General features: G+C 67.5%; 1 protein-coding gene across 8 annotated transcripts; it reads right to left on the minus strand.

Annotated features, from left to right (window-relative positions):
• On the minus strand, window positions 1-27,079 carry FRMD1 (FERM domain containing 1). Of its 8 annotated transcripts, XR_014064316.1 has the most exons (17): window positions 26,737-27,079; window positions 16,170-16,797; window positions 15,715-15,817; window positions 15,447-15,582; window positions 10,327-10,417; window positions 9,789-9,868; window positions 9,424-9,506; window positions 8,493-8,679; window positions 7,740-7,895; window positions 7,424-7,489; window positions 7,236-7,304; window positions 6,478-6,757; window positions 5,829-6,140; window positions 4,492-4,574; window positions 3,958-4,227; window positions 1,490-1,613; window positions 1-1,011 (listed from the first exon to the last, which is right to left on the minus strand). XR_014064316.1 is itself a non-coding variant. In XM_081526142.1 (15 exons), exons 4-15 carry the CDS (start codon window positions 15,513-15,515, stop codon window positions 4,024-4,026), a joined length of 1,575 nt encoding a protein of 524 aa, XP_081382268.1. In that variant the 5' UTR covers window positions 15,516-15,582; window positions 15,715-15,817; window positions 16,745-16,797; window positions 26,737-27,079; the 3' UTR covers window positions 3,286-4,023. The 8 variants fall into 8 exon arrangements, 7 of the variants coding, with proteins under 7 accessions (XP_081382268.1, XP_081382270.1, XP_081382267.1 ...); XM_081526142.1 differs by lacking the exons at window positions 1-1,011; window positions 1,490-1,613 and having other exon boundaries at window positions 3,286-4,227; window positions 6,478-6,652; window positions 16,745-16,797; XM_081526144.1 differs by lacking the exons at window positions 1-1,011; window positions 1,490-1,613 and having other exon boundaries at window positions 3,286-4,227; window positions 6,478-6,652; window positions 15,447-15,579; window positions 16,579-16,797.
• Window positions 27,080-27,617: the final 538 nt, after the last annotated feature.

The following is a 27,617-nucleotide window of genomic DNA, read 5'->3' on the forward strand; positions in this document are numbered from 1 at the left end:
TGGTTCTGCAAATTTTTCCAAACCATGTCACCACGTGAACATGCCAGCGGGGCCCAATGCCTAACCCTGCCAGCCTGGCGGTCAGCCTGCCCTGCCCCGCCTGGTACAGCAGAGGCCGTCCCCCTGAGTCCCCCGCCTGCCCGGCTCAGGGGAGTCTACACCGCAGGAGCCCTGGGTGGGGGGGTGGCTGCCCCCAGAGTCCCCTGAGTGCAGCTGGGGGACACCTCCCAGTTCTCCCGCAGGGCAGCACCTTGGGTAGATTCCCCTGGGCAGATGGGCGGGAATTGTCAGCATGCAGGTTCCCAGGCCCCAGCAGCTGGTGGCTGGCCCGGGGGTGAAGCTTGAGCAAGCCACCGGGCTTCTTGTGAGGATGACCCGCTAGTGTGATCTCTGTCTCCATCAAAAGCGAGCTGGCAGGGCTGGGGGAGCTGTGGTCATGTCCGGCCTGTACTTCCTGAGCCATTTGCCCATGCTTCAGGGTCAGAGGGAACCTGGGGGCTTCCCTGTCAGTCCCGACAAGTGTGGAGGGAGGCATGCGTGGGAGCCCCCCGCCACAGCCCCGGGGTCTGCACAGCCCTCGGGGGACGGTGATCAGTCCACCAGCAGCCCTGATGGCCCTCTGGGAAGAGCACAGCTTGTCTGCTGCTCACAGCTGTCTTCCTGGGTCTCTCCAGTATCTGCTTTGCTTTAAAGGCCTTTGGTCTAATTCAGGCAAAATGAAAAGATGGTCTTTCTGACGTGCTAAAAAGCCGCCTTCCTCTCCTGCTCCAGCCCTAGCTTTCTGCTGCCCCCTGGTGGGCAGAGACGGAGGGAGGCCGCTGCGGGAGAGGCTGGCGACCACAGCGAGGCCCCTTCCGGCCTCTGACCATCCCGTACTTGCCCAACCACCACGGATGGCCTGCTGCTGAGTGGACACTGGGCACAGTTTTCTGCGTCTCCACAAGGCCCAGAGGGAGCGCAGAAATAGGAACGGAGCTCTGGTGGTTTCCGGGTCAGCAGTGGTGCCTCCATCTGCCAGGACACAGGATGCTGGGCCGGCCTCCCTCGGCCCTGGTGCTGGCCACCCTCCACCGGTCTGGGTTGGATCAGGGTAACAGAAGGGCAGCCTGGACATGCTGTCCCCCAACAGGCCCCGCCCCAGGACACGCCCCCTTCATCCAGGCTTGCCCCCTCCGCAGGCAGCCCCGGCCCCAGGGCCAGGTACGCCTCCAACAGGCCCTGCCCCAGGGCATGCCCGCCTCCGCCCAGACACGCCCCCTGCCAGGGCCAAGGCACGCCTCCCCAACAGGCCCCGCCCCAGAACACGCCCCCTCCACAGGCAGCCCCGCCCCCAGGGCCACAGCACCTCCCCCAACAGGCCCCGCCCCGGGCCCCGCCTCCTCCACCCAGACACTCCCCCTCCGTCCATACACGCCCTCCCCACCCAGCCCTGCCCCCCAGGGCCGCAGCTCCCTGTGCTGGCCGCCGTGGGACGCACTGGGGCGGGAGCTCTGCGATCGTGTGCACACGCGGGCTCGCCTAGGGGTGTATGTGGGTCCCAGCCCCAACCTGACGCTCAGCTCTGCGCAACAGCAAGGCAGTTCATCGGGCTGAGCTCTTGCGCTCACAAGCTCCTTTAAAGGAAAAAAAGATCATTGTGGACCCCACCCGGATCGGGGCTGATGTGACCTCGTGTCCGACCACTAGGACCGTCCTGGTGTGACCTCGGGAACTCGCAGAGAAGCGGGGCTGCGACCCCACCTGAGGGCTCCGGGTGCCCCGCCCTGTCCTCCAGGCCCTCGCCTCACCGCCCTCGCCGCCCGCTTCTGTGGCCATCGGCTGGGTGTCCTCTGGAGCCCTGCTTGCAGGACCCCAGCCGGGCATGTGGGCACCCCCTGCCCCGGGATTGACGGGTGGCCCCAGAGGTCCAGCACCACTACCGTGGACCTTGGTGCACACCGTGCTGGGCGTTGGGGGGGCTGCCCTTGTGTGCCACCTACCCAGGGCTGCACCTGACCTCCTGGGTGACCCCTGCCTAGGGTAGAGGCTTCCCTGACTGGCCCAGGCCATCCTGCCAGCCGGCCCCTTCAGCAACCCCAGACCACAGGTGAGGGTGGGTTTCTTGTCACACTTCAAAAAAGGAATAGATCAACGTGAGCTCCAATGGCAGGGCTGGCCTTCCTGTCAAGCTCCTCAGGCTGTGCAGAGTTGGTTCCCCATGGGGTGAAGCCCAGGAACCTTCACCAGGGCAACTGGAAACCAGTGTGGCCGTGCCTCCCCACCCACCCAGCACGGGCCGTCCAGGTGCAGACACGGGCCAGCGTCCAGCTCTTCATTACACGTGCCCGGTGTGTGCACAAACAAGACTCCTTTCACAGAAAGGACCCAGAGGCCCAGTTAAGACTGGGCTGCACCCTCTGCCCTCTGTCTGTCCCTGTGTGGTCCTCACACCCGGGCAGAATGAGGGGGGACAGTGCCATCTTGGGCACAGCGTTTGGAACCATACAGGCCAGTGCAACCAGACAAAGAGGGCAGAAGGGTGCGAGGGGTAGGCCGGAGGACCTGTGGTGGGTTAAGCCACCACCCGCACACAGGTGCCTGTCACCTGCCTCAGGCTGGCATTGCCCGTGGGGTCTCACCTGTCCAGAGCGGCCCCCTAGAGCCTCTGGAAGGGAGGCAGGGGCCCATCTGGGGTCAGGAGGCAGGTGAGACGTGCACCAGAACGTCTGGGAAAGCAGAACACCAGCCGGAGGCCGGTCCCTGCCCCAGCTGGGCCCAGCCCACCCCTCTGCACCAGCCTCCAAGTGGACGGCTTTGAGAAGGGCCCACACCCGCAGGGCCCTCCAGGGATGGTGGGGGCCGTGTCTCTGCCCGGGGGCAGCCGCCCTGACTCCTGACGGGAGACGGCACACCTGCAGCCCACCTTCCCAGCGCCCCTCACCCGCCTCTCAGTCACCCACAGTGCAGCCTCTGGTGAGGGTCAAAGTCTCTCAGCGTGCTTTCCAGAAATCCCCGTGAAACTCCACTCAGCCATTCAGCCACCGGTGGACCCCAAGCGGAGAGGTGGAGAAGCTCAGGGGGAGGTCTCGCCCCATCTCCCCCCACCTCCCATCCGGCCTCCTGACGCCGGGTAGGGGGCGGTGGCAACCTATGGCCCGGGGGCGGTGGTGACCGGTGCTGACCTGACCAGAGGCCAGGGCTGCCTGACATCCAGATGGCCTGGGGCTGGATGGACACTGGGGCTGGAGGTGGGGAGGGGCCACCTTCAGAGCCTGACTTGTGACGCGAAAGGAGGACACTCAGGGCTTCCTTCTGGAACATGCCTTCTGTGCCCTCAGAGGGGACCATGGCTGAGCCTGCCCCTCCCGCTTCCCGTCGCCAGATTCACGAGCTCCCCGGGACCAGTGTCCACGCAGCCCTGTGTGCAGTTCCAGGCTTGGTGGCTCTTGCATACGGCGGTCAGAGTGGGGTCCGCCGGGGGTCTGGGGCGACACAGCTGGGCCCACGCCTCCCCCAGGGGCCTCTGTCCAACAGTCCTGGGACTGTGAGGGGCAGGCGCTTCGGACACGGTGGTCTGGGGAGCCTGTGGCCAGTGCAGTGAGGACAACAGCAGCCCTGAGCTCCAGGGTCCCGGGAAGCTTGCTAAGACCTCTTCCCTGCAGGTGGGAGTCAGCCCACACCCCACTGGGCAGGGACCAGACCCCCAAACTGTGGCTTTCTGCCTTCTGGAGGTGCGGATGGAAGGAGCTCAGACTGGCCGTGGTCCCCACGGCAGGGCAGGTGAGGCCTACTAGGCACCTCCAGGCCTGGCAGTCAGGGCTGGCCCACACCACCACAGGTGAAGGGGGCAGAGCCAGAGGCTGCGTTCAGCCCGGCCGGGGAGGTGGGGCCTCGGGGAGGCGGCTCAGATGGACAGAGGGACTGAGCCGGGGGGCAGGCGGAGCCCCGAGTGGATGGAGCTGTGCTGCAGGGACAGACCTCCAAGCGGGTGGAGTGTGTGGCGTGGACCGAGCCCTGCGGTGGTGAAGCAGACCCCGGAGGTGTCTACACCACAAACTCCTCCTGGAGCTGGTCCTTCCGGAGCTGGCCTGGGGAGAGGCAGTTCACGGACCCCCTCGGCCCGGGGTCCAGCGCTCGGCCGAGGGCACGGCCGCGGGGTGCCGGGCGTGGAGCGGGCTCGGGGCACGTGTGGTCCAGGCTTCGGCTGTGCTGGTCCATGTGTCCAGCTGACGCCTCGGGCTCCAGGATCTGCAGGGAGAGACCACGAGGCCATCCTGTAGCTGCCCCATCGTGGTCCAGCTCCCTTCCCCTTCCCGCCCCCCTTAACTCACACATGCAGCCAGGAAGATCCCCGTACTCCAGGCCAAGCTCTCAGTCCCCCACCTGCCTTGTTCCCCAAAGCCTCACCCACCCCCCACTGCCCACCAAGTCTCCCGTGGACCCTCTGGGGGGGCCCTGGCCTGACGGGAGAACAGGGAGAGAGCTGGCTGCCCGGCCCATGCGGGGAGCTACCTGGTGCAGGGTGGCCTCAGCACTCAGGCCCCTCATGCTGACCAGCGTGACCTGCACCACGGCCAGCGGCTGCTGCGGGGAGGCTGCGGGGTGAACGGGGTGTGAGCAGGGCCTGGGGACACCCCCCTGCTCCCGGCAGAGGGGGGCCCACCCCGGGCTTGCACGCCCCCTCCTCCTCCCAGGCCTGGGGTCGCAGAGCAGCGGGCTGACCTCGGACTCCTGCCTGCAGGTCACCTGCGACCCCAGAGACTATCACATGTGTTCCCCACACGAGGGGTCAGAGCCCCTTCAAGAAACGACGGTTTCTGTGGGCGACCTAGGATCCTCCCCTCAGATGGTCCCCCAGGAGCCCCCCAACTCCGTGCCCGCCTGCCAGTTCCCGCTGCCCGTCCTTCCACACTGGCCACTGAGGTTGTCCAAGCTCTGACATCCAGGCAGACGCCATGTTACTATTACTGACATTACTGCTCATGCTGGATCGCAGACCACATGCTCAGACAACGCCTCAGGAATGGAGGCCAGTCTGTCCTTTACTGGTGGACCCGACACTCAGAAGGTGAAGTGGACAGGGCCGGTTGACCCAAACCTGCTGTGTGATCCTGGGTGACCTTGGGTGACCCTGGTTGGCCCTGGGTGACCCTGGGTAGCACTGGGTGATCCTGAATGATGCTGGGTGACCTTAGGTGACCTGAACAACTCTGGGTGGCCTTGGGTGATGCTGGGTGCCCATGCCTGACCTTGGGTGCCTCTAGGTGGGCCTGGGTGACCGGGCCCTGAGGCTTGCACCCATCACGTCCACTCTCCAAGGCGCTACAGACGCCCAGGGACTAGCAGAGTCTGTGTAACCTTCCTGGGGTGACAAGGAGCCACTTCAGGGTTCCCCACTCCCAGACCTACTGCGGAAGCATCTCTGAGGACCAGGAGCCCACACTCAGCTGGGTGGGCGCTTGGTCCTGGAACTCCCACAAGCGGCCAAGTGTGATCAGTGGCCTCCTGTCACATGGCTTCTGCTAACCCTGGGCAGCAAGAGAGAAAGCTGCAGAATGCCTCCCCGCGGTGGGGTCTTAAACGAGGGGCACTGGCCGGGCTGGGTTCCCTATGAGGGGCTGGCTGCGGCAGGCCGAGGGACCACCACCCGCCGTGTCTGCAGGGAGCCCAATGCTCCCTGCCCCTCCCCGTCCGCCCCGTGGTGCAGGGACTCCTATGTGACTGAGTCCCCAGGAGCCAGGGTCATGCAGGCCCTGGCCCCCAGTGGTGCCCACAGCGGTGGCCCAGCCAGGGTCTGGCCAGGCGGCAGGCTCCACGTCCCCTGGCCCTGGTGTCCCCCACGCACCCACCTCTGCCGCCGCCAACTGTGCCAGGGCTACTCCGGCTGGTGCTCGGGCTGCCGGGGGACTCCTCTGAGGAGAGCGCCGCAACCCCCTTGGGCTCGTCCACCGATATCTCGCCCGGCTCCGTGGGCCCCACCCGCTGGGGGTCCACCTCGACGCCCGATGAGCAGGAGCTGCAGCGGCTGCCGGCCAAGAGGAGCGAGCGGAGACTGGGGGGACATCGGTCTGCCTCTGCGTGGTCCCCGCTGCCGGCCGGCTCCGCGTCCTGGTTGCCGTCCAGCATGTCACTGACATAGGACTCCCGGTAGCACTGCTTCTCTGTGTGGGGAGGGGCAGTGGCCGTGAGGACAGCACAGGAGGCGGAGGGGCCGCACGCTGAGGGAGGCCCTGGGGTCTGGTCTGCCGCCAGACCCTGCGAGCCGAGGCCTCCTGGAGGCGTGGTGGGGGGGAGGGAAGTGCCACCCGAGACCAGGGCCCCCGTGTGTGCCGTCACCACCTGGGCCCCAGGCGGAAGCTGTCACCCGCCTCGTCCTCTCTGCCCCAAAGCCCTCACATCTCAGCCTGGGCACACACACAGGCACACGCACACAGGCACACCACGCACGTTCGCATGCTCGCGTGCAGGGCCTGTAGGCCGGGCCAGGATGGTGCCCACCTTCTGCCTCCTCGAGCCGCTGCAGCTGCTGGCGTGCCTGCTGCAGGCCCAGATGCAGCTGGTGGCTGGAGCGGAGCAGGCGCAGCAGGTGGCGGGAGCGCCAGGCGCAGCCCGTGTGGTACACAAGCCTCCGGGCCGCGGGCTGCCCATGCGGCCAGAGCTCAAACCTCTTGCCCTGAGCAGAGATGGATGTGACTTCATGAGGAAACCAGGCGGCGGCATCGCCAGGCCTGGGGCTGGGAGGCTCCCTCCCAGTCTCTGTCTCGCTGTCTGATTTCGCCTGGTGGAGGGTGGGGGGCTGAGAGTGGCTGTAACGTGGGGCCCACTGCGCTGGGCTGGGGGGGTCCGGACCCCTGGGCCCACAGTGTGTGGGGCACCTGAGGCCAGAGAAGGAGCCAACGGCCCAGGGTGGGAGCACCCCCCGTCCGCCCCCCTACCGGGTGCCAGGCCCAGCCGTGAGGTCTGGAAGCAGAGCCCCTGGTGCAGGGTCTCCGTGGCTCCCTCCTGACCCCTTTACTGTCCCCACCCAGGAGTCAGAAGTTCTTCTGGTGATGAGAACCGAGCAGCTGGCGCCTCACAAGGGCGCTTCCAGGACGGGGGCCGTCTCCACGGCCTGACGCCCGCAGACGCAGACCTTGGGCTGGGCCTGCACTCGTAGGAGATGACGTGCCCGGTCAATGCCCTGCAGGACAAGCGTCTGCCAGGCTCCCCTGGGGGCAGAGGCCCACCCCCTAACCTTGACTCCCTCAGACACGCACCAGAAAGGCCAGTTTCTCAACGTGCGGCCAGGGGAAGTCGTAGAGCAGTTGTGGGGTGCGGTTCACCTCCTGCAAGACAGCAGGGTGGGCTGAGTCCACAGTCAGCCAGGGAGGGGCAAGGCCCGTGCTGGGGGCGGGGGAGGGGGCAGGAGGGGGCACGAGGCGGGGGAGAGGGCCCCTCCAGTCACCTGGAAGACCTGCACCCCTCCGAGCGTCAGGCCCAGGACCACGCTGGGTCGGTCCTCCTTCTCATCCTAAAGGGACATGGATATCAGTGAGGTCTAGGCCCGTGGACGTCCTCACTGACCCTCACTGGTGGATCGGGGCGTCTACGGGCTGAGGTGGGGCCCCAGGCCTCCTCTCACTTCCCCTCTGGTCCGGGTCAGAGTCGTGGTCCCAGGACGGCCGTGGGGACACTGTCGCTCCCCCCCCGCCCCCGTCCTGGCGGGCCGGTGGCTCGGCCTGTCCTGGTCCTGGAGGCGCGCCCCCGCACCCCGCGCGGACCTTGTGGAGCCTGAAGAAATGCACCGGCACGTCCTCCAGCCGGCAGGCCTCTCGGATGAAGCGCAGCTCGGCCTCCCGGGGGCTCAGGCCGCGCTGCTCGCGGTGCAGGGCGGGCGCGTGTCTGAGGACGTAGGCGCTGCCCCTCTTGGCGATGATCTGTGCGGGGAGCCGCAGCCTGGTCCAGCCTGCGTCCGCCCCTCTCCGGTGGACCCTCCCGGCCCCCGGTGGACTCCGCCCCCCCGGACTCCTCCCCCCCCCACCGGGGACACCCCGCCCCCCGTGGCTACCCCCGCCCACGTGGACTCCCCCCTCGCCCCTCCCCTCCGTGGCCCCCCACCCCCATGGACTCCCCGCCCCCCATGGACTCCCCGCCCCCCGTGGACTCCCCCTCCCCCGCCCACGTGGACTCCCCCCCTCGCCCCTCCCCTCCGTGGTCCCCCACCCCCATGGACTCCCCGCCCCCCGTGGACTCCCCCCCGCCCACGTGGACTCCCCCCTCGCCCCTCCCCTCCGTGGCCCCCCACCCCCATGGACTCCCCGCCCCCCATGGACTCCCCGCCCCCCGTGGACTCCCCCTCCCCCGCCCACGTGGACTCCCCCCCTCGCCCCTCCCCTCCGTGGTCCCCCACCCCCATGGACTCCCCGCCCCCCGTGGACTCCCCGCCCCCCCGCCCCCACACGCTCCCCTGACCTTCACCCCCACTCCCCCCACCTGCGTTGACCCCCGCCCCCCGGAAGGAGGGAGACCCTCACCCACGGCGGGAAGTAGGCCTGCGGCTGGAAGTAGCGGCCGGCGTGCGCGGCGGGGCGGTGGTTGCCCAGGTCGGCCTGCAGCGCGTAGGCGGCCAGCAGGAAGTAGGCCTCCTCGCGGTGGACGCACTGCGAGCGCAGCACGCGCTCCTTCAGGTGGCGGTAGTACAGGCGCCGGGCCGCCCGGTCCCTGCGGGGAGGGGGCTGTGGTTGGGGCAGGCCGGGCTCAGGGGCCACCCCCCGGGCCCTCAGGGCCTGGCGGCGGGGCAGGCACAGGTGGACGTGTGGCTCCTGAGAAGCCAGGTGAGCAGGGCCCAGGGACCGGCAGGCAGGCCCGGTTTGCAGCCGCCCACCTCCGGGGGTGGGCCCCTTTCCTCTGCTCACTGCCCAGACTAGACGGCGGGGGGCAGGGGCCCCGGGGGGAGGGGGGCAAGTCCACACCTTCTACCACCACTGGCGTGACTGGCCCCATGGCACAGGGCCACCCTCCCTACCCCCAACCTGCCTGATTGCCCCTTGAGACTTTTCCAGAACCTCACACACCTGGGGAGGCCTGTGGGGGCCCCACTCGCCTGCTGGGGGGTGGTTCCTGGACCCAGGCCCTGCTCGCCCCCAGGCCCGGGTTCCAGGGTCCCTGTTACCCTACACGGGCTCCGAGGGGTTCTCTCGGGAACGCAGCCCAGGAGCTCAGGGGGAGCCTGCAGTGTGCCCGCCTTCCCCTCTGGGCGGGGCACCGGCGCTGGGCTGCACAGGAGGGCGGCCCCCCACTTGCGCAAGAACCCTCAGGCCCTCCCAGCACCTGAGGGCATAAAAGCACCTGCGCTTAATAAAAACCTGCTGTTTCTACTCTGGTCTCCACACGGCCGGCTGCCCCCCACCCTCCCTTCCAGCCTCAGCACCACGTCCTGACGGCGTGAGAACAGCGAGCTCCTACCTGATGAGCCTCCCGTTGTCCACATAGTACTGCACCCCGAGGAAGGCCACAAAGGGGGCGCCCGGCCTGCCGCAGCCCTGGGGCTGGAAGCGTGGAGAGCAGGCCGCAGTGAGGCCTTGGGGTGGGGGCTGACTGCCGCCTGGTGCACCAGACGGAGCAGCCACCCCGTCCCCGCAGACCAGCCTGAGCCCACGTGCGTCCCGTGGGCAGCTCGTGGCTTTATGTCACTTTGTTAGAAGGAAAAGCAACGTCCAGAACACTCAGGACACGTGCCTGCACCCTCAGGGCCGGCTCCATGCCACGACCCGGGGGACAGGCCACTCGAGGGCCAGCACCCCGGCCTCCCGCCCGGCGCGCTGACTCACTATGCGTGTCTGCCTCTTCCAGTCCTTGGAGAAGTACGTGCTGAGCTTCTGCTCCAGATCCATGAAGACGTGCTCGTTGTCTACGAAGAGAGGCAGGGCCTGAGCAGAGCGTGCTGGGAGTGAGTGTGTATGTGTGCGTGCACATGAGTGCCACCAGTGTGAGAGCGTGTAAATACATGGGCGTGTGTGCCCACGAGTATGTGCATGTAAGTGTAATGTGAGTGTGAGTGCGTGAGTGGTGCATGGGTGTGAATGTATAAACATGTAAACATGTGAGATGGTGTGCATGAGTGTGATCATGTGTGTGTGCACGTGGATACTTGAGCATGTATTTGTCTGAGTGTGCAAGTGTGCATGTGACTGTGCCTGTGTGAGCACGTGCGTGCTCTGATGCAGGGAGGAGGAATAGCTGCATGCCCCTGGAACACGCCGGTGGAGGGGCACCAGGCAGAGGCCTGGGATCATCTGCCCCGAGCACCTGCCACACCTGCTCTGGGAAGAGTTTGGGGCCCCGGAGTCGCGGGCGGTACTTTCTTACTTCTGACCACGCTGAGGCCAAAGAAGTGGGCTTCTCTGATGCCGGTCAGGTCGCACACCTGCTGGAAGAGCTCACGCCCGGTGGCCTGCACCTGTGCGAGGGCAGGAGGCACTCAGGGCACAGAGAAGGGCAGCCCCCGGGAGGGGGGCGTGCAGAGGAGGGGCTCCACCCACCAGAGCTGGTAAGCAGGGGCCCGGCTCAGGGGGCTTCCCACCCAGCGGGGTCAGCGCTCAGGGTCCCCGGAGGCCCCTGGGCTGACGATGAGGGGTCCCTCCGTGCAGTGGGCCTCCTGTGAAAGAGGGAGGGGTGCCCGACCCCAGAGAGAGCCTGCCCCCTCCAGGGACAGAGGCCGGGTGCCCCCATGCCTCCCAACCCCAGAGAGAGCCTGCCCCCTCCAGGGACAGAGGCCGGGTGCCCCCATGCCTCCCAACCCCAGAAGAGCCTGCCCCCTCCAGGGACAGAGGCTGGGTGCCCCCACGCCTCCCCACCCCAGAGAGAGCCTGCCCCCTCCAGGGACAGAGACCGGGTGCCTCCCACGCCTCCCAACCCCAGAGAGAGCCTGCCCCCTCCAGGGACAGAGGCCGGGTGCCTCCCACGCCTCCCGACCCCAGAGAGAGCCTGCCCCCTCCAGGGACAGAGGCTGAGTGCCCCCACGCCTCCCACTAGGCTTTCTCCCCACCCTAAGCCAATGTTGCCTGGCCACTCCTGGAAGTGGGGCTGGGGTCTGGGCACCCCTGAAAGGCGCCTGTGGTGTGTGTGGGGGGTCTGTGACTCCACACACCCCATAGGGCCCAGGCCGAGCCCCCAGCCCTGCCGCCTTCCCGCCCCTCCCAGCTCCACGCGGCCCATCCTGGGTGTGTGCCCACCCCGCACGGTCAGAGCCCAAGTGGCCCTTTCACCCGCGTGTGCCCAGAGGAGGGCGTGCGCTCGCTCAACTATTAGCCAGTCTGCTTTCCATTGTCCAAAAACGCTTCAGTCCACCTAAAAAGTTCATTATACCAAACATCCCACAAGTGTAAATTTCCAGTGGTCTCACGAGTGCCAGCGTTTTCACGCTTTGTTGATTGGAATCAGAGCTCAAGGCCTCGACTTCGGGGCACCCGGGTGCTGCCCCCCATGGCTGACACGTCTCCCCGGTGCCTCTGCGCCTCCATCCTCTGCGTTTCCCGGACTGGCGGTTGGGCCCGACAGACGGAAGCTCCCGTGCGGCGCCGCGTCCGTGTGTGGGAGGCTGGCGGAGGCCCCAGGTGGTGGACCCGCTCGCCCAGGGCGGCTGTGGTGCTGGAGTGCAGTGGGCCCGCGTGCTAAGCGAGGGGCCTGCCTGGGTCGTCCGAGGACGCTGTTGCAGGCTTCCTGGGGAGGCTGTGGCTCCTGGGACTTCAGGAAGCTCTGTCATCAGGGCTCCTACACCATCTTCAGTCATAGGCGTCCCGCTTCTTAGTGGTCAGTTGCTGTGGGCCGGCCTTGCCACTGTCCATCTGACTTGTTGAAGGTCGGTCCCTCAGCCTGCAATGACCATCTGGGTCTTCCCAGCCATCGTCTCCTGACGCTCGGGGTGAAGCCGCGGTACAGGCAAACATGGGGTCCGCCCCTGCGCTCAGCCCGGCGGGCACACCCCTGGAAGCAAGCTGGCCCCAAGGTGCAGGGTTGGACTGGGAGGCCTGCAGGTGCTGGAGGCCGGCCCTGTGGGGCCCATCACAGCGGAGCTCCGCGCCTGCATCCACGGGCTCACCTTCCTTCTGGCTGCGCATCCTTGTCCTTCAGGGAACCTGCCCCCGAGGGTCTCTGTGGAGCCAGGGAGCAAGGCTCAGAAAGTGCAGGGAGACACACAGCCCTCCGGAATTGAGGCCCTCATGTGTGCGCGGCCCACACCCAGCACCTCCCTTCCCTCCTCCCCTAGTTCCTCCTGCTGCCCCCTCCCCACGGCCGGCGGCAGCTCTAAGGACACAGTGAACCCCCTGAAGACCCACGACCAGCTCGCTGGATGGGGACACAGGGCTTGAGGGCTCGGCTGCAAACCAGAAGCGTGGCCCTGAGCAGAGAAGCCATGGGGCGCTGCGGTCCCTCCCGCCTCGCCCCAAGGGCAGCCCCTTGGAGCCAGCTCTTCGCCAGGCCCCTGGAGCCAGCTCTTCGCCAGGCCCCTCTCACGGTAAGTTCTGCTTTTTCATAAACCACAGCTATCTTTCAGTGCCATCACCTCAAGGCAGACAGATGGGGAAAAAGTGGAAACAGTGACAGACTTTTATTTTTTGGAACTCCAAAATCACTGCAGATGGTGACCGCAGCCGTAAAATTCAAAGATGCTTGCTCCTTGGAAGAAAAGTTGTGACCAACCTAGACAGCATATTAAAAAGCAGAGACATTACTTTGCAACAAAGGTCCGTCTAGTCAAGGCTATGGTTTTTCCAGTAGTCATGTATGAGTGTGAGAGTTGGACTGTGAAGAAAGCTGAGCACTGAAGAATTGATGCTTTTGAACTGTGGTGTTGGAGAAGACTCTTGAGAGTCCCTTGGACAGCAAGGAGATCCAACCAGTCCATCCTAAAGGAGATCAGTCCTGGGTGTTCATTGGAAGGACTGATGTTGAAGCTGAAGCTCCAATACTTTGGCCACCTGATGAGAAGAACTGACTCATTGGAAAAGACCCTGATGCTGGGAAAGATTGAAGGCAGGAGGAGAAGGGGACGACAGAGGATGAGATGGCTGGATGGCATCACCGACTCGATGGATGAGTTTGAGTAAACTCTGGGAGTTGGTGATGGACAGGGAGGTCTGGCGTGCTGCAGTCCAGGAGATCACAAAGAGTCGGACACGACTGAGCAACTGAACACCACCACCACCAAAAATCCTTCAGTGAGGACGCCCCTCAGGGACCAGCCAGCTTCCTAGGCACTTCTCTCTGCATCTAAACTCGACTAAGACAGGCCAGTGAGGGGAGCAGTAAGGACAGAGAGACAGAGTCCGTCCTCCTCGGCCTGAGCACCCGTGCCAGCTGAGCACACAAGACAGATGCTTCCCTGTGGACAGCAGCTTCCTGCGCCCCGATCCCCCCCCCGCCCCCTCCACCCCACGTTCCCAGGAAGGTGCAGAAACAGGAGCTTCCTCCTCACAGTCGCCATCAGAATTGCTCCCTTCATGGGCCAGGTGAGGGCTGCCTCCCCTCCCCAGCACCTCACCCCCGTGGGGCCTCCGGAGCACCCCGTTCCCCTACGCCTGCACCCCCACCCCCGCGGGCAGGGGCAGGGCCCGGGCTGCAGCCCCGGCTGGGCTCCCAGTTCCCCCAGCCCTGGGCCTCAGTTTCCCCATCTGGGAAGTCAGACCAATGGGCAGGGGCAGGCTGCGCATGGGGAGGGTGGAGGGAGGGGGCAGAGCCCGACGCACCAGGGCTCTGGTCAGTGTGGAAGGGGCTGCCCTGGGCCGGACAGCAAAGAGAGGACGGGCCAGAGGGGCCCGCAGCTCAGATCCGCCGGGAGAGCAGCTGCCCTGAGGGCCACACTGGGCGCAGAGGAACCTGAATGCCTGTCACTTCCGCTCAGCACCTGGGGCGAGTGGGAGACCCGGTCCCCGACCACAGCCGCCACCAGGTCCCGGCTGGACCCGCCCAGCCCATCACCGACCCACTAGCCGCCCCCGAATGCCGAGGGCCAGGCTGGGTGCCAGAGGCCCCACGGGGGGCTGAGTCTCCCTGCCAACCTGCCCAGTGGGTCCCCGCCGTGTTCCTGCTCAGACCAGGCCCCACACACCCCACACGCCAGCCGCTCCCCGGGGCTGTCCTGTCGGGGTGCTGGGGGTGGTCTCTGGTCCCTCCGGTGTTCCAGGAGCCCCCTCCAGGGAGGGCGGAGCGAGCAGGGTCCAGCCTGTATGCACCCGGTACTGGCTGACTGCAGGGGCCCCGAGAACGCCTGCAGAGGGTCCCTGGGGTGGCCAGGGCCTGGGGCAAGCGGTGGGGAGGCAAGCTTGGTCCCCAGGGCTGCGCTAGTCCTCACAGACGACTGGTGACCCAGACCAGCGCACGTCACCTCTGCCACGGGGACGAGCAGCGGCTTCTCTGCCAGAGACCGTGGGGCCGTCTGCTGGGAGCCCGCAGGCCGCTCGCTGCCGCAGAGCCTGCGCCTGGTGCCCCCGCCCGGGGTGGCCCTGTGCCTGCTGAGCAGGGCCAGGCGTTCATGAGTGCACGCCGCTCCCGAGAGGACGACCTGAGTCCAGTGAAGCTCCCGCCCCACGTCCCGGGCCCAGCACTCAGGGGCTGCCCTTTGCAGGGAAGGCGGGGGCTCTAGGGTCTGAGCCTCATGTCCACAGGAGGCCCACACAGTGGGCATCGCTGTGGAGGGCGGGGACTCTGCGGGAGGGGGGTCTGGGAGGCGGCTTTGCGTGAGAGCCCCTCCCTGAAGACTCGGGATGGGGACCTCAGGGGGAAGCCTGGCCACTTGGGACGCGGAAGTGGACGGTGAAGGGTCGAGGGGATGCAGGACCCGGGGCTGCGTGACGGCAGCTGCTCTGAGAGTCAGGAAGCTCTGGGGTCTGGGGAGGACACCTGCTGTGAAAACGTGCCTTCTCCCCTTCGTGGGAGGACGGACCGTGGTCTCCTCTCCCAGGCGGGACCTCACGGTCACCCACAGCCAGGGCGGGAGGGGCCTGACTCTCATTGCCCAGGTCTCAGCCTGGTCCTCTAACCCACTGGAGTGCTTATTCCAGGCCGACGACTCAGCTGCCTGCAGGTCCACCCCGAGCCCCCCCAGGTCCTGGGATGAGGCTTCAGAAGGGATGGGACCCTCGGAGCAAAATAAGCCCACGAAGACGCTGGACATCAGGCACCTCAGGGGAACCGGGCAGCCCTCGGGCCCAGGACACGTCCTGACACCGGCTCCAGGCTGTGTTCAGCCTCGGCCACAGCTGGGGGCCGCAGAGCGAGAGGGACACACGCTGCGTGAAGGCAGCTGGGGCCAGAGTCCGTTTCTCCAGGGTGTGGGCGGCCAGGACGTAGGTAGAACCCATGCTGTCCCCAGGCGGAGCCCTGCGGTCCCCGCCGTCCCCCTCACACCGGCTTGGGGCACCCCCGCTCCCCTCCACGCTCACCCCCCGGCCTCCCCGGCCCCAGGCCCCGCTCCCCTCCACGCTCACCCCCACGGCCAGCCGCAGCCGCTCCTGCGTGGGCAGCAGCACCAGCACGTCCCGGAGCTCCACAGTCATCCCGCCGGCCTAGGGCTGCTCCCGCTGGTGACACACGGTTCCTGGGACCCGGGCCCTCTGTCTGCTTCTGCAGGGAGGACTCATCAGGGCCGGGAGGGGCCGGCAGCCGGGGTGCTCCCAGGTGGATGGGCTGCGTGTCACCCGCACGGGGCCCTCTTCTGCCATCCGGCCGCAGGCGGGGCACCACACCCAGACTCACCCAGCTGCTGGCTTCCAGGGACGGGCGCCCTGTGAGCTCCTGGCTGGGAAAACGCTGGCACTGGGGCCAGGCCAAGGTCCAGGCTCCTAAGTAGCCGCGATGCCTGGAATGCAAATAAACACGGCGACTGGCTCCACCCTGCTCCCGCTGACCCCTCTCCCCAACGGACCACCTCCTCCTCCAGATCAGGGACTGGGCATGGCCCCAAGGCCCCCAGTGTGGACAGCAGACCCAGGGCCCTGCAGGGAAGCCTGGAGGAGCTGGAGGGGCGTCCGGAGGGGCAGGCACCCCTGGTCCCTGTGGCTCCCTGCTTCCCCTCACATCTAGAGGGAGGTGAACCCAGAAGTGGCGATGCCAGGCCCCAGACAAGGTCTCCCTGAAGGCCACCCTGGCCCTTCAGGCCGGGGTCACTGCCCCCTGCCGGCCAGGGGCCCCTGAAGAGCTGAGCTTCTGACCTCTCAGCTGCTGGGAGAGCGCAGGGGATGGGTGGGCCCGCAGGTGGCTTCTGCCCCGCTGCCGGCCCGCATGCCAGATGTCTGTCCCTGGGTGAGCCCGGGGGGCCCTGAGCTGCCCCCTCTGAGAGGGGCTGGGAGAGGCTTCCAGGCCACAGACAGGAGGCCCCTGGAGGGCGGCTGGCCGATCCGTGGAACTCGGTTCCCGCTGTCCTTATGTCTGGCCCCACAGGGGTTGGAAGGCATGGGCCATGGGCGGGGAGATGCAAAGCCCTTCTGGGCTCTGTCTGCCCCTCGCTGCCCACCCTGCCCCCACTCCACCCCGCCCAAGCGCCCTTTGCCCGCCCCCCTGAGAGTCACCCGCCTGCCCCCCCCCCCCCCGTGCCCAGTGAGGAGCCTGGTCCAGCCCCACCGCTTCTTAAGGTGCTGCTTTTAGTCTCCCTCTTCCTGGAGGGGCCTTTGGCCAGAGGCAATGAGGCTTGCTGGCTTCATCTGTGGGGAGCCTGACGCAGAGAGGCCCCTGCTCCAGCGCCTCGGAGATCCCCACTGCAGACCCCGCTGGACTCAGGGACACACACTTGCTCTCACAGCATGTCCAGGGTGGCTCCGAATTGTGAGCAGCAGACTCAGCCTGGTGGGAAGTGCAGGGGTCTCAGTGCCGCTGGGTGGGGAGTGCGGGCAGAGTGCTGAGTCCTCCCCGATGCGCCCCCGCTGGGAACTGAGGACCCCCCACAGCCCCGGCCTGGTGATGACGCAGGCGGTACACCCTGAGGGTGCCCAGGCCGGAGGGAGGGAAGGCAGGGACGGGGCACTCTCCCTGCTGCCCATGCGCCGGCCGCACCTCTGGACCTCAGTGAGAGCCCAGCGCCCTGGTGGGGATGAGGGCAGAGAGCCCGCCGTCCACCCCTCGGCGCGCAAGCCGCCTCTCCTCCCGCTGACCTACGGCCAGGCGCCACCGCGGGCCCTGCACGGAGAAATGCACTGGAATTCCTCACGTCTCACCATCAGCGCTGCCCGTCCGGGGGCCGCCGCAGCCCCTGCCCAGCCCCACCAGCCAGTCCGGGCGTGGCTGCGAGCGAAGGGACCTGGTCCCGGTGGGGCCCACTCCCGGGTCCCTCCCCGGCCGGGCGCCGGGTGCCAGAGCGCCTGGGTCGAGGGCCCATTGTGGGGGCGCTTGGCTTTTCCAGCCCACACAGCTCTCAGGGATGGGGTCGGGATACGAGGGCAGAGCAAACGGGGACGTGGGGTCGGCGGGGGCAGAGCCTCGCCCTCCTGTCTGGGGGGGCAGGACCCCTGGCGGGCGGGGCCCCTGAAAGGTCGGGGAGAGCTCGCCCCCAAACGGCCTGGGCCCACGTCCGGGATGGAGCCTCTGGGCATGATCACTGCCCCCTGCTGCCCCCTCCCCACAGCCCCCTCGCCGAGCCTTCCTCACCCACCCCGACTCAGCCCGGCTGTGCCGCTTCCAGAAAGCGGTCCTAGGGCCCTGGATGGTCCTGGCCCGTCCTACGTCCCGGCCACTGTCCCCTGAGCAGCCCTTGCACACCCACCCCCACTTCCCGTCTCACTCCAGCTTTGGCAGGAGTGCGGCAGGCACGGACCAGGGGGGCTGACCCAGGAAACAGGGTGGCAACCCTAAGCCTGACCCCTGAGGCTGAGAATGGGGGCGCTGGGGGGCGCTGGGGGCCAGGGCAGCGGGGGGGGGGTCCCCGCGGCTCTCAGTTCCTCCCCTCCCCGGTGTCGGCTGTCCAGGAGTCCCGTCATGAGGGACAGGGACGCTGTCCTTGTCCCCCCGTCCTGCGGGGTCTCCCCTGTGGAAGGGGCCTAAAGGTGCACGCAGAGCACAGACATGGGACCCGGGAGCTGGGGCTGGGGGGCGGTCACAGCACAGGGGGTGGGCAGAGGGCAGGATTTGGGGTCTGCTGGAACCGCCCCCGAAGGATGGCAGGGCCGGGGACCCTGGGGAGAGCAGGCGGAGCCACACTGACCAGCCCCTCACTCGACGACAGGAGGGGGGCAAGGTCACCCAGACGGCAGGGGCCGGCGCTCGTCCGAAGCCTGCGGCCGTCACTTGGGGGGCGGGGGTCAAACCGGGGTGTGCCCAGGCTTGCAATCGCTCCAGCCACCCCTCCCCATCACCCTCACCAGCCCCGTGAGGACGGCGGAGGACCCCTAGCATTGCCCCGCGTCAACCCCCAGCCCTGCTGCAGGGCCGTGCAGGCCGGGAGGAGGGAGGTGCCAGAAGGACGCAAGTCAGCGGTCGTCACCGGGCAGTGGCCTCACCAGGCAGTGGCCTCACCAGGCAGTGGCCGGGCCCACCCACGGCTCCAGCTGCCTTTCAGCCAGGAGAGCAGATTCTTAGAATTCCCTCCGGGAGCCTCCTCTCTGCTGACCCAGCCAGGACCAGGAACTTAGGATCTAGAGGCACAATACTCCCACCGTCCCCACCCTCCCTGCCCAGAGAAAGCAGCCAGCTGTGCCAGACGGCAGTTTGCCCAACAGTTTGCCCAACCACGTGGAGCCGGGGGCCAAGGGCTTTGGGGGCAGGTCAGCCTGGCCCACGGCCTAGGGGCGTCTGGCACATCCTCCGCTGCGGGAGCACCTGCCTTCCCCAGCATTTAGCGAGGCTGAGTGCTTCCAAGTAGGCGAGTTACCTGAACAAACAGGCCATGATGCACCTGTCTGTGTCTGCTGGCTGGACGCCTCTCTCCGGCTAGAGGCGCCCGCCAGCTCTTCCGAGTAGCCCCTGCCCCCGCTGGGGGGCCCTGTCCTCAGCACAGAGTGCTCTGGGTTTAGGCAAAAGGCTGCCAGGTGCCAGGACCTCACGCTGGAGCCCCGTTTGGTCTCGGAGGCTGTGCTGGGTGCAGAGCTGGCCACAGGTTCAAACCCAGACTGGCCGCCGTCAGCGAGAGAGTGAGGAGGGGTCCCTGGGTCCCCGAGGCCCCGCAGGTCCTGGGCTAAGGGACTCGGTGGGTGTGGGGCAGAGGGGTGAGGTGGGGGCGGTCCACCGCGGAGAAGGGGGGCGTGTGGTTTACTCTGTGCGGGGTGAGTGGAAAGCAGACGGGCGTAGCACAATTTTTTGCTGCTTCTGAACCCTCTGCACCCTGGAGGGCACGTCTCAGCAGTGCCGGGTAGGTGCGGCCCCTGCTCTCGGGTCCCGTGAGGCCTTCGGGAGTCCCACGTGGGCTGCACAGAACCAAGGGCAGAGCCGGCCACAGTGGGCCTGCTCATCTGAAAGCAGGACTCTGCCCTGGAACCGGTGTGAGGGTCTCAGCAAAGAAGGAAAGTCGCGGGACACGCGGTGCTGGTGCCCGCCGACGAGGAGAGACGAGCCGCCCCCATGCCTGGCGGGCCCTTTCCTACAATCGCTCGGGAGGCATCTGTGGAGCCACAGAGCCATCCAGGTCCCTGGGAAACAAGACGAGCCCCTCCGCCTGGATGCCCCGCGCCCCCAGCCCCCTGCCTGGGCACACCCCCGCCCTCGCCCCCCGCCTGGGCACACCCCCCGCCCCCCCCAGGACAGCACCCTCGGGGGGGGGAGGTGTGCCTGGGGTCTTTCTCCCACCTCCAAGTCCCGAGGGCAGCAAGTGCTCATGGCTTCACCTTCAGGCCATGCCCCGCCTCCACCTCCCAGTCCACACCCCACCTCACCTCCAGTGTGAACTTCGGGGAGCTCCCAGATCCTCCTCTCTCAGCTGCCCCCACCCCAGGACTCTCGACACCTCAGCCCTGACCTCTTGCTGAAATGGGGCGGATCACACACTCTAGCCTGAGAACGGCTCCCACCTCCCCCAGAGAAGCGGGGTCCTTGGCCTTCGTGCCCTCCGAGGGCCAGCCCTGTCTGTTCTCTGCCCCTGGACCTTTGCGTGTGTGCACCCCAGGACTCAAGGTCATGGCCGTCTGGTCATCCCCTTGTCCCCTTCTGGCTGAAGAGAAGCCCTGTCAAAGGCGCTGGACCAACGCACTTGGTGCTACAGGCCGCCATGCCCTGAGCAGAGCATCACCGTAGACCCTGACCAGGATCCTTCCGAGTTTACGGCCTGTTGACTTTTACGAGGTGGCTTGGATTTCCTGGACCAACCCACGGTTTCCACTTGCTCCAGGTCACAGCAGTACACGAGAGACGCGAACCACGCAGATTCAGAGCCGCTTCGCAGACTCTCCAGGGGGTTCGCGGGTCTCTGGAGCAGGCACATCTGCTGTGCAGGCCCACGAGGGGCCCGGGGCACTGTTGACCGCGTGTGCTGGGAGCAGAGACTCGGGGTCAGCTGGACCCGCCCTCGTGAGGAGCCTCTCGGAATGGCCGTCGGGATGGCTGCTGTTGCCGCGCTTTCTGCTTCTGCGCCGGGGAAGCCGAGTTCTGGTGCGGGTGGACCCCACAGACAGGCCCCTCTGGTGGGCGGGTGGCTTGAAACGAGCCTGCTGTCCCCTGGGTCGTGCGCGGTGACCCCAGGGCCCCTCGTTCAGTGTGGGACTCTTGACACACCGGGTTGCCCCCCACTTGCTGGCAGGGGCCTCCAGCGAGCTAGGTGACTCCTCCCGACTGGCCATGACTGGACCCCAAGGGGCAGGCCTGACGCTGTTGGAGCCCGAGGCGGGGACTGGGGTGGCAGCATCCTGAGGGAGGGCGGGGGTCCCCAGGACAGGCAGGGAGTGGCTGTTCCCTTCAAGGTTCCCAGGCTTCATGGAGGAACCCTGCCAGAGCTTGCAGAGCCCTGAAATAGACCCTGTAAAGCATTCTTCCTTCCTGCCTTCCTCCCTCAGTGATGGTGGCGCCGGGGAGGGGGGCGCCCTGACGTGCTGAGGGCGTGTGCTGCCCATGAGCCCTCTGCCCGCATGGTGAACACCAGGGCTTCTATCCTGACATGCTCGTTCCAGAGCGAACTTGAGGGTCAGCCCAGGACACAGAGGCCCCCAGGAAGGGGAGGGCTCAGGGCCCAAGCTCCACGGAGCAGGAACCTCACCCCCACAGCGGGGTACCTCCTGGGGAAGCAGAGGCTTCCTATGCTGGGGGACCCCAAAGGACTCTGTGTGTGCACGCATGCTGTAGCTTCAGTAGTGTCCCGCTGTGACCCCCGTGGACTGTAGCCCACCAGGCTCCTCTGTCCATGGGATTCTCCAGGTAGGAATCCTGGAGGAGGTTGCCGTGCCCTCTCCCAAAGGGTCTTCATTACCATTTATTTTGCATCTACCACGAGGCCTGTAAGGTTATGGGACGGGGCCTCGGCAAGCAGCCCCGGATCCCTCCCTCGAGTCCCAGCCTGGCCCTGCCCGGGACCCCCAGGGCTGTGCCAGCTTGTCAGTCATGGCTCTTGGAAGAACACCCTTTATTCTATGATCCGGGTCACGCGTGTGGGCTGTCAGGGAGTGTGAGGCCTCCAGCGGGCCTCCCGTGATGGAAGGCGTGACTGCCGGCTGACCACTGGCTGGACCCAGACCGTCCATGCCCCTGTCCTCGGAACGCGGCCTCTGCCCACCGTTCACGCACCAGGGACCATGTTAGGGAGGTGGCCTTGCGGCAGCTCCGTGGGGCTGAGACGGCCGGGAGGTGACCGTGACGGAACCCTTTACGGCCTCTGTGTGAACCTGAGACTGCCGGCAACGGGCCAGTCCTGCCTGCTGCTGCCCACGGTGAGCGCGGCATCTGAGTCCCCCGCTTATCAACTGCGCCTGCCGTCCGGGACTCTCCGAGCCCTCCGTGTACCGAGCCGGTCCAAGTCTCACCCAGCAAACTCCGAGACTGCAAACCAACCAAGCAAAGCGTGGTCAGCGGTGGTGGGCACTGCCCCCCTCATCGCTGTTCCTGATCTGTGGGCGTGCGCTGGGGGCCCAGTCACCAACGTTAGCTGGCCGCCCTGGGACCCCAGGGCTACAGCACCCTGAAGGGTCCTAAGGGCTCAGGACCACGCATGGCCGTGTGGCCTCCTGGCCCCTGTGTGGCCTCCTGGCCCCTGTGTGTCCTCCTGGCCCCTGTGTGTCCTCCTGGCTGGACCACGTGCTCGGTGCGGGGTGTTGCTGTGATGGGATTCTCGGATGTCGCGATCAGTTGGCCTTTAGGTAAAGCCGATGACCCTCCACGGCGCAAGTGGGCTGCCCCCTAGGAGGTGAAGGCCAGGAAAGACCAGGCCCCTGGAGGGAGAGGATGCCCCTCCCTAGACGGCCTCCGACTTCGGCCACAGCGCCGGCCACCCACCCTGTGGGGTCCAGACCTGCCAGCCCCGCGGTCACGTGGGCCAGCTCAAGGTGCGTCTGTCTGTCTGTCTGTCTCTTCTGTTGGTTCTCTCTCTCCAGAGCACCCTGCCTACCCCCTGCCCACTCTGCACCTACTGTGTGCATCTCGGGGGACACTCCCTGCTCCCTGGTGGTGCCAGGAGCAGCATGTGGTGGCGGGGGGTGGGGGGGCTGCCCTCCTCCCTTCTTCCTTCTGGGGCCCAGAGCCCCCTGGTTCAGAGAGCAGACCCTTCCCTCCTCCTCTTGCAGGCTTCCCCCTGCTCTCTCCCCCCACCAGCCTGCCCTCCCCACGCAGCCCTCGCTGACTCAGCTCCCGCCGCCCCGGCCTGTGCCCCACCTTTACTCGGGCCACCAGAGGGGCTGCTCCCCGACACCTCTCCCTCCTCACCACACCCCAGATGTCTGAGAATTGATGAGGAGTCACTTCCAGGCAAACCCTCCTAATGCCCCCCTGCCCCCTGGGGCCTCTAACCCTGACTGCCTCTCCATCACCTTACCCTCCCTCTCTCCTTCCCAGCCCCTCCTCACCCAGAATTCTTCCGGGACCCTCCACCTCTGCACCTTCCCCAGCACTGTTCCCTGGGCCTGGGAAACGCTTCCTCGGGCCTCAGCCCTTCCCACCGTCCACTGGCCTCTACCAGCCGGTCACCCTGGCCCGACCCTGTGCCTTGCAGACAGTGGGGCTCGAGCGTGTCCCAGACTCTGTGACTCCCGTGTCCCGGGGCCAGTCCCCTGGCTAGCTCCCCACACTCCCTGCACAGGTCCATGCCTGGCTGCTGCACTGGCCCTGGGCCCAGCTGCTCGCCGGACACGCGTGAGGCCCCAGAGGCCATGTCCCTCTCTGGGGAGCGGTCACCAACTACCCGTGGCTTCCTTTACAAGAGCGGCGTCCGCTCACCCCACTCCTGGCACAAGGCGTGTACCCTGCAAGATCCCCTAAGAAAGAACCGACTGTCAACATCCACTGTGCCGTTCCCCGGGCCGCTGGGTCTGGAGGGCAGTGCCTCCAGGGCGTCTTGGCTGAGCAGGCCTTGGGGACAAGGAGGAAACAGCCGGGAGCGGGGTCCCCGAGGTGTGGGGGCCTGGCACCAACGCGCAGGCGCGGTGGGGCGAGTCTCGGGGCGCGTCCTTGCAGACGCTCGGCCTCCCTCCCGTGGGTGCCTCGCGGTCTCGCCTCCCTCACTTAGTCTCGGTCCTGCTCTCCGTGTCCCGACAGCTGGACCTGGGGCCCAGTGCCCACGGGCACCCTGCAAACCTCTGCTCCTTCCTCCTCCTCACGTTATCGAGTGGAATAACCCCAAGAACAGCCCTCTTGGTGATGCCAGCACCCACGAGGCCAGTCCAGAGGGGATGCCGGCCGCAGCCACCGCGTGTCCCTCTAAGGGCCCCTGGGAGGGGCAGCTGGGGGCCTGGGGTGCTCCATGGCAGGGCAGTGAGCAGGATCAGCAGGGGGTGAGGGACGGGGGAGGGGGCGGAGTCCAGGAGGCAGGGACGGGGAGGGGGCGGGGCCGGGGGAAGGGAGCAGTGCCCTGGCGGGGAGGGACGGGGAGGGGGCGGGGCCCGGGGGAGGGGAGGGGGCGGAGCCCAGGGGGAGGAACAGGGGAGGGGGCGGAGCCTAAGGGTGCAGACCTAGGGAGAGGGGCACGGCCCAGGGCTGAGGGATGGGGAGGGGGCGGGGCCCATGGGGCGGGAAAGGGGCGGGGCCTAGGTGAGGGGGGGATGGGGAGGAGCCCAGGGGGGCTGGGTCTGGAGGAGGGGCGGGGAAGGGCGGAGCCTAGGGAAGGGGTGGGGCGGGGCCCGGGGGAGGGTCGAGGGGCGGGGCCTAGGGGAGGGGGCGGAGCCTAAGGGTGCAGACCTAGGAAGAGGGGCGCGGCCCAGGGCTGAGGGATGGGGAGGGGGCGGAGCCTAGGGGAGGGGTGGGGAGGGGCGGAAAGGGGGCGGAGCCTAGGTGAGGGAGGAGGGGCGGAGCCTAGGGGGGGGCGGAGCCCAGGGGGCAGGGATGGGGAGGGGGCGGGGCCCAGGGCGGAGGGACGGGGAGGGGGCGGAGCCCAGGGCGGAGGGAGATGCCAGGCTCCCAGAATCAGAGACGTCCCCCCGTGCCACCCACCCTCTGGCCCAGGCTGGTGCCCGGGTGTAAGGACAGGACGACGGGAGGATCAGGCGACTCTGACCCTCTCCTGAGTGACAGCCGCCCTGGGACGACAGGTATGATCTGAGAAGTTCCCAGCCCCGGGGCCGGCTTGTGGGAGCAGAGACCGGACCACCCCCTCATAATCCAGCCACGCTGCACACCGGGCACAGGTCCTGTCAAGTACAAAGTGCCCGGTCGGCGTGCCAAGGACACGCCACACTTTGAGGAAGCCAGAGATTCTGGGGAGGCCAGTTCTTGTACTTTTCCAAACCAACCACCTTCCTAAAAAAACTGGGGACTTAAACGGACGAGCCAGGAGTGCAGGAGCGGGTCTGCCAGGCCCGAGCACAGGGTCACCCCTCTGCTGGGGGGGCAGCCCCAGCCATGCCTGCGACGACGCACCAGCGGCCCCTGGGGGTCAGGTGACCAAGGCCTGGGGGACGCACAGGCCTGCCCTCCGTCCGCACCGCCAGTGCTCAGCCCACCCTTGTTGAGAGCAGAACGGCGCAGCCAGGTCTGGCTGACTTAGGCTCCTGGGCAGTTATTGCTTCTAGAAGAAAGACCCTGCTGGGAGGAGGGCAGGGTGCCAACAGCGGTCCCTGTGGGGAGACCGGTCCTGGCTACCCAGGCGACGGGCGAGCAGGCCCTGCTCTCTGAAGCCACCCCGCCTCATCCTGCTGCAAAGCACACTGAGGTCCCAGGGGCCCGTCTTCCAAGTCTTATGGGCAAAGGGTCTCCTGATGGTCAGGCTCACATCTCTCATCCCCTGAAGGGAATGGGGCCGGACCGGTGTCCAGGAGGATGAGCAAAGATGACAACTGCTTTTGGAAGACCCGCCAACGCACAGTGCCTGCTGCCCACAGCCCCGCCGGCACCCGGCCCAGCCCAGGGCCTGGAACGAGGGCAACAGAACACCAACGCTGAGGCCCCCGCTCTGCCTAACCAGACCCAGGTCAGCGGGCGGCCGGGGCCTCTCCCTGTGTCACCAGGATCCTGGGCGCGGGAAAACCCTTGGAAGTCCAGGAGGAGGGAGCCGGACGCGGCCATGGTAAGCAGGGGTGACTCGGGGAGCCTCCTCTTGTCAACAAGCAGCTGACCCCCACAGCCACCCACCCCCACCCCCTCCAGGTGAGACCAGTTGCCCAGCCTGGATGGGGCCTTCCTATGGGCACTCTCTGTCGGCCTACACCCCCTCCTACCCCCCGCCGGAATTGGGTGGGTGGGTGCGGGGTACACTTTGTCTCCAGGCACATTTTAATGGAGGCAGGGCGGCCGAGGTCCCACAGAAACGGGGGTACAGGGCCGTTTCAGGGCCCAGCTCCCTGCCGACAGTGTCCTAGAAAAGCCCCCTCTGTTTTCAAGGAGACCTGACAGGTGGAAACAGAGACACTGGCCCGCGGACCTCAGAGCACCTCCTGTACCCCGGCGCTCGCCTCAGCCCCCACCCCACAGAGCCTGCCAGCCCCCTGCCGCCTCCCGGGACCTGAAGGAGAGAGGGGCTCCGGACGGTCAGGGGAGCCCCGGAGGGCCTTCCGCTTGGCGACTTGCTGCCCGAGTCATTCTGTAGCCTTGCTCACTGCCAGCCCCCAGCACCCATGCACAAACCTCCAGGACCACCCAACCTCCTGACCTGCAGGTACCCCGCACCCCGCGTTTCCCTCTGGATACCTCTGGGGACAACAAGAGACAGGAACTCTGCCTAGAACCTGGGTGCCACCCCTGCAGGACGGCCTCTGGCCCTTTCAGAGTCTAGCCCTCAGGAACAGACTCGGAAAACCCGCATTTCAGGCCACCCCTGGATGGAGGGTGGGGGCCGGGGTACAGAGGCGGGAGCAGAGGCCGGCGGAGAGGAGACAGGGAGGGCTTGGAGGGCTGGGCCGGGGCTCCTCGCGAAGAACGGGCAGGCGGAGCGCCGAGTGCTGTGCGCGGAGCCGGCCCGACCCGGCCCGACCCGGTCCGACCCGGCCCGACCGGCCCGACCCGGCCCCTACAGCAGAGCCGGCCCGACCCGGCCCGACCCGGCCCCTACAGCAGAGCCGGCCCGACCCGGTCTCCACAGCACAGCCTGACCGACCCGCCTCTACAGCAGGCCCAGGGGCGGTACCGAGGCTTCGGCTCTGGACCCAGCTAGTCGCGGCGGAGGCGACAGCCATTGGCCAGGTCCAGGCTGGGGAGCAGGAAGGGGCGTCTCTCGCGCCCTGACACGCTCACCTGCGGGCATGGGAGTCCCGGTCCAGGCAGGGCTCACGGGTCCGGGTCGGGGTCCGGGTGGGGGTCGGGGTCCGGATCCGGGTCAGGGTCCGGGTCCGGGTCCGGGTGGGGGTCGGGGTCCGGATCCGGGTCTGGGTCCGGGTCCGGGTCTGGGTCCGGATCGGGGTCCGGGTCCGGGTCTGGATCTGGGTCCGGGTCGGGCGGCTGAGGGTCGGGGCCCGGATCCGGGTCGGGCGGCTGAGGGTCGGGGCCCGGATCCGGGTCGGGGGGCTGAGGGTCGCGGCGAGCGTCCAGGTCTGGGTCCTGGCGGCAGCGTGAACTTGGCCGCCGCTGGGTTGCGGTCAGAGTGGAACCCTCGGGGGCGGCGGTTGGGGGCGTCCCCGGGGGAGGGGCCCGGGCTCGGGAGGGGCCGGCGCTCCCCGCCCCGCCCGCCTGCTCCTCCGCCGTCCCCCCCAGCCCCGCCCTCGCTGGCCCACTTCGCCCACCTTCCTGAGGTTGCCCAGTCGCGGGCTCGCACCGTCCCCGTTGCGCCTTCCCAGGGTTGCAGCTGCACAGGTTCGCGAGGTCCTTGGTGCCCCTCTCCGGGGGTACCACGAGCCCAGGCCCACCGGGGGACCCAGTGGAAAGGTCCCGCCTGACCTCAGCTGGTACTGGAGGCGCAGCGGAGAGCGCGGAGCCGTGCAGAGGAGGTGCGGGGAGCCTGACTCCCTCGGGGGACGCGCGAGGGCTCCGCGCTCTGGGCACGGCGCTGGGGCCCGCAGGAAGCGGGGGTCGTGATCCGGAGAGAAGCAGGTGAGGGCCCTGCGAGTGCGTACCCCGAACCCCAAAGTCACCAGGTCCCAGCCTCGCTTCTCTACACAGTTCGTGTCTGCTTCTAGTAT

Source organism: Giraffa tippelskirchi, chromosome 9 (genome assembly GCF_054371585.1).
Source record: "Giraffa tippelskirchi isolate mGirTip1 chromosome 9, T2T-mGirTip1v1.2.pri, whole genome shotgun sequence".
NCBI lineage: Eukaryota > Metazoa > Chordata > Mammalia > Artiodactyla > Giraffidae > Giraffa > Giraffa tippelskirchi.

What these genes read in the sequence shown, in the direction of transcription:
- FRMD1 (XM_081526139.1), bottom strand. Translation starts at nt 15,515, where the DNA reads ATGACTGTGGAGCTCCGGGACGTGCTGGTGCTGCTGCCCACGCAGGAG. An exon ending in GAGGGGTGCAGGTCTTCCAG is followed by an intron (nt 7,305 to 7,423) that starts GTGACTGGAGGG and finishes GCTGTCTTGCAG; the next exon opens with GAGGTGAACCGCACCCCACA. An exon ending in CACAGTTGGCGGCGGCAGAG is followed by an intron (nt 4,575 to 5,828) that starts GTGGGTGCGTGG and finishes TTCACCCCGCAG; the next exon opens with CCTCCCCGCAGCAGCCGCTG.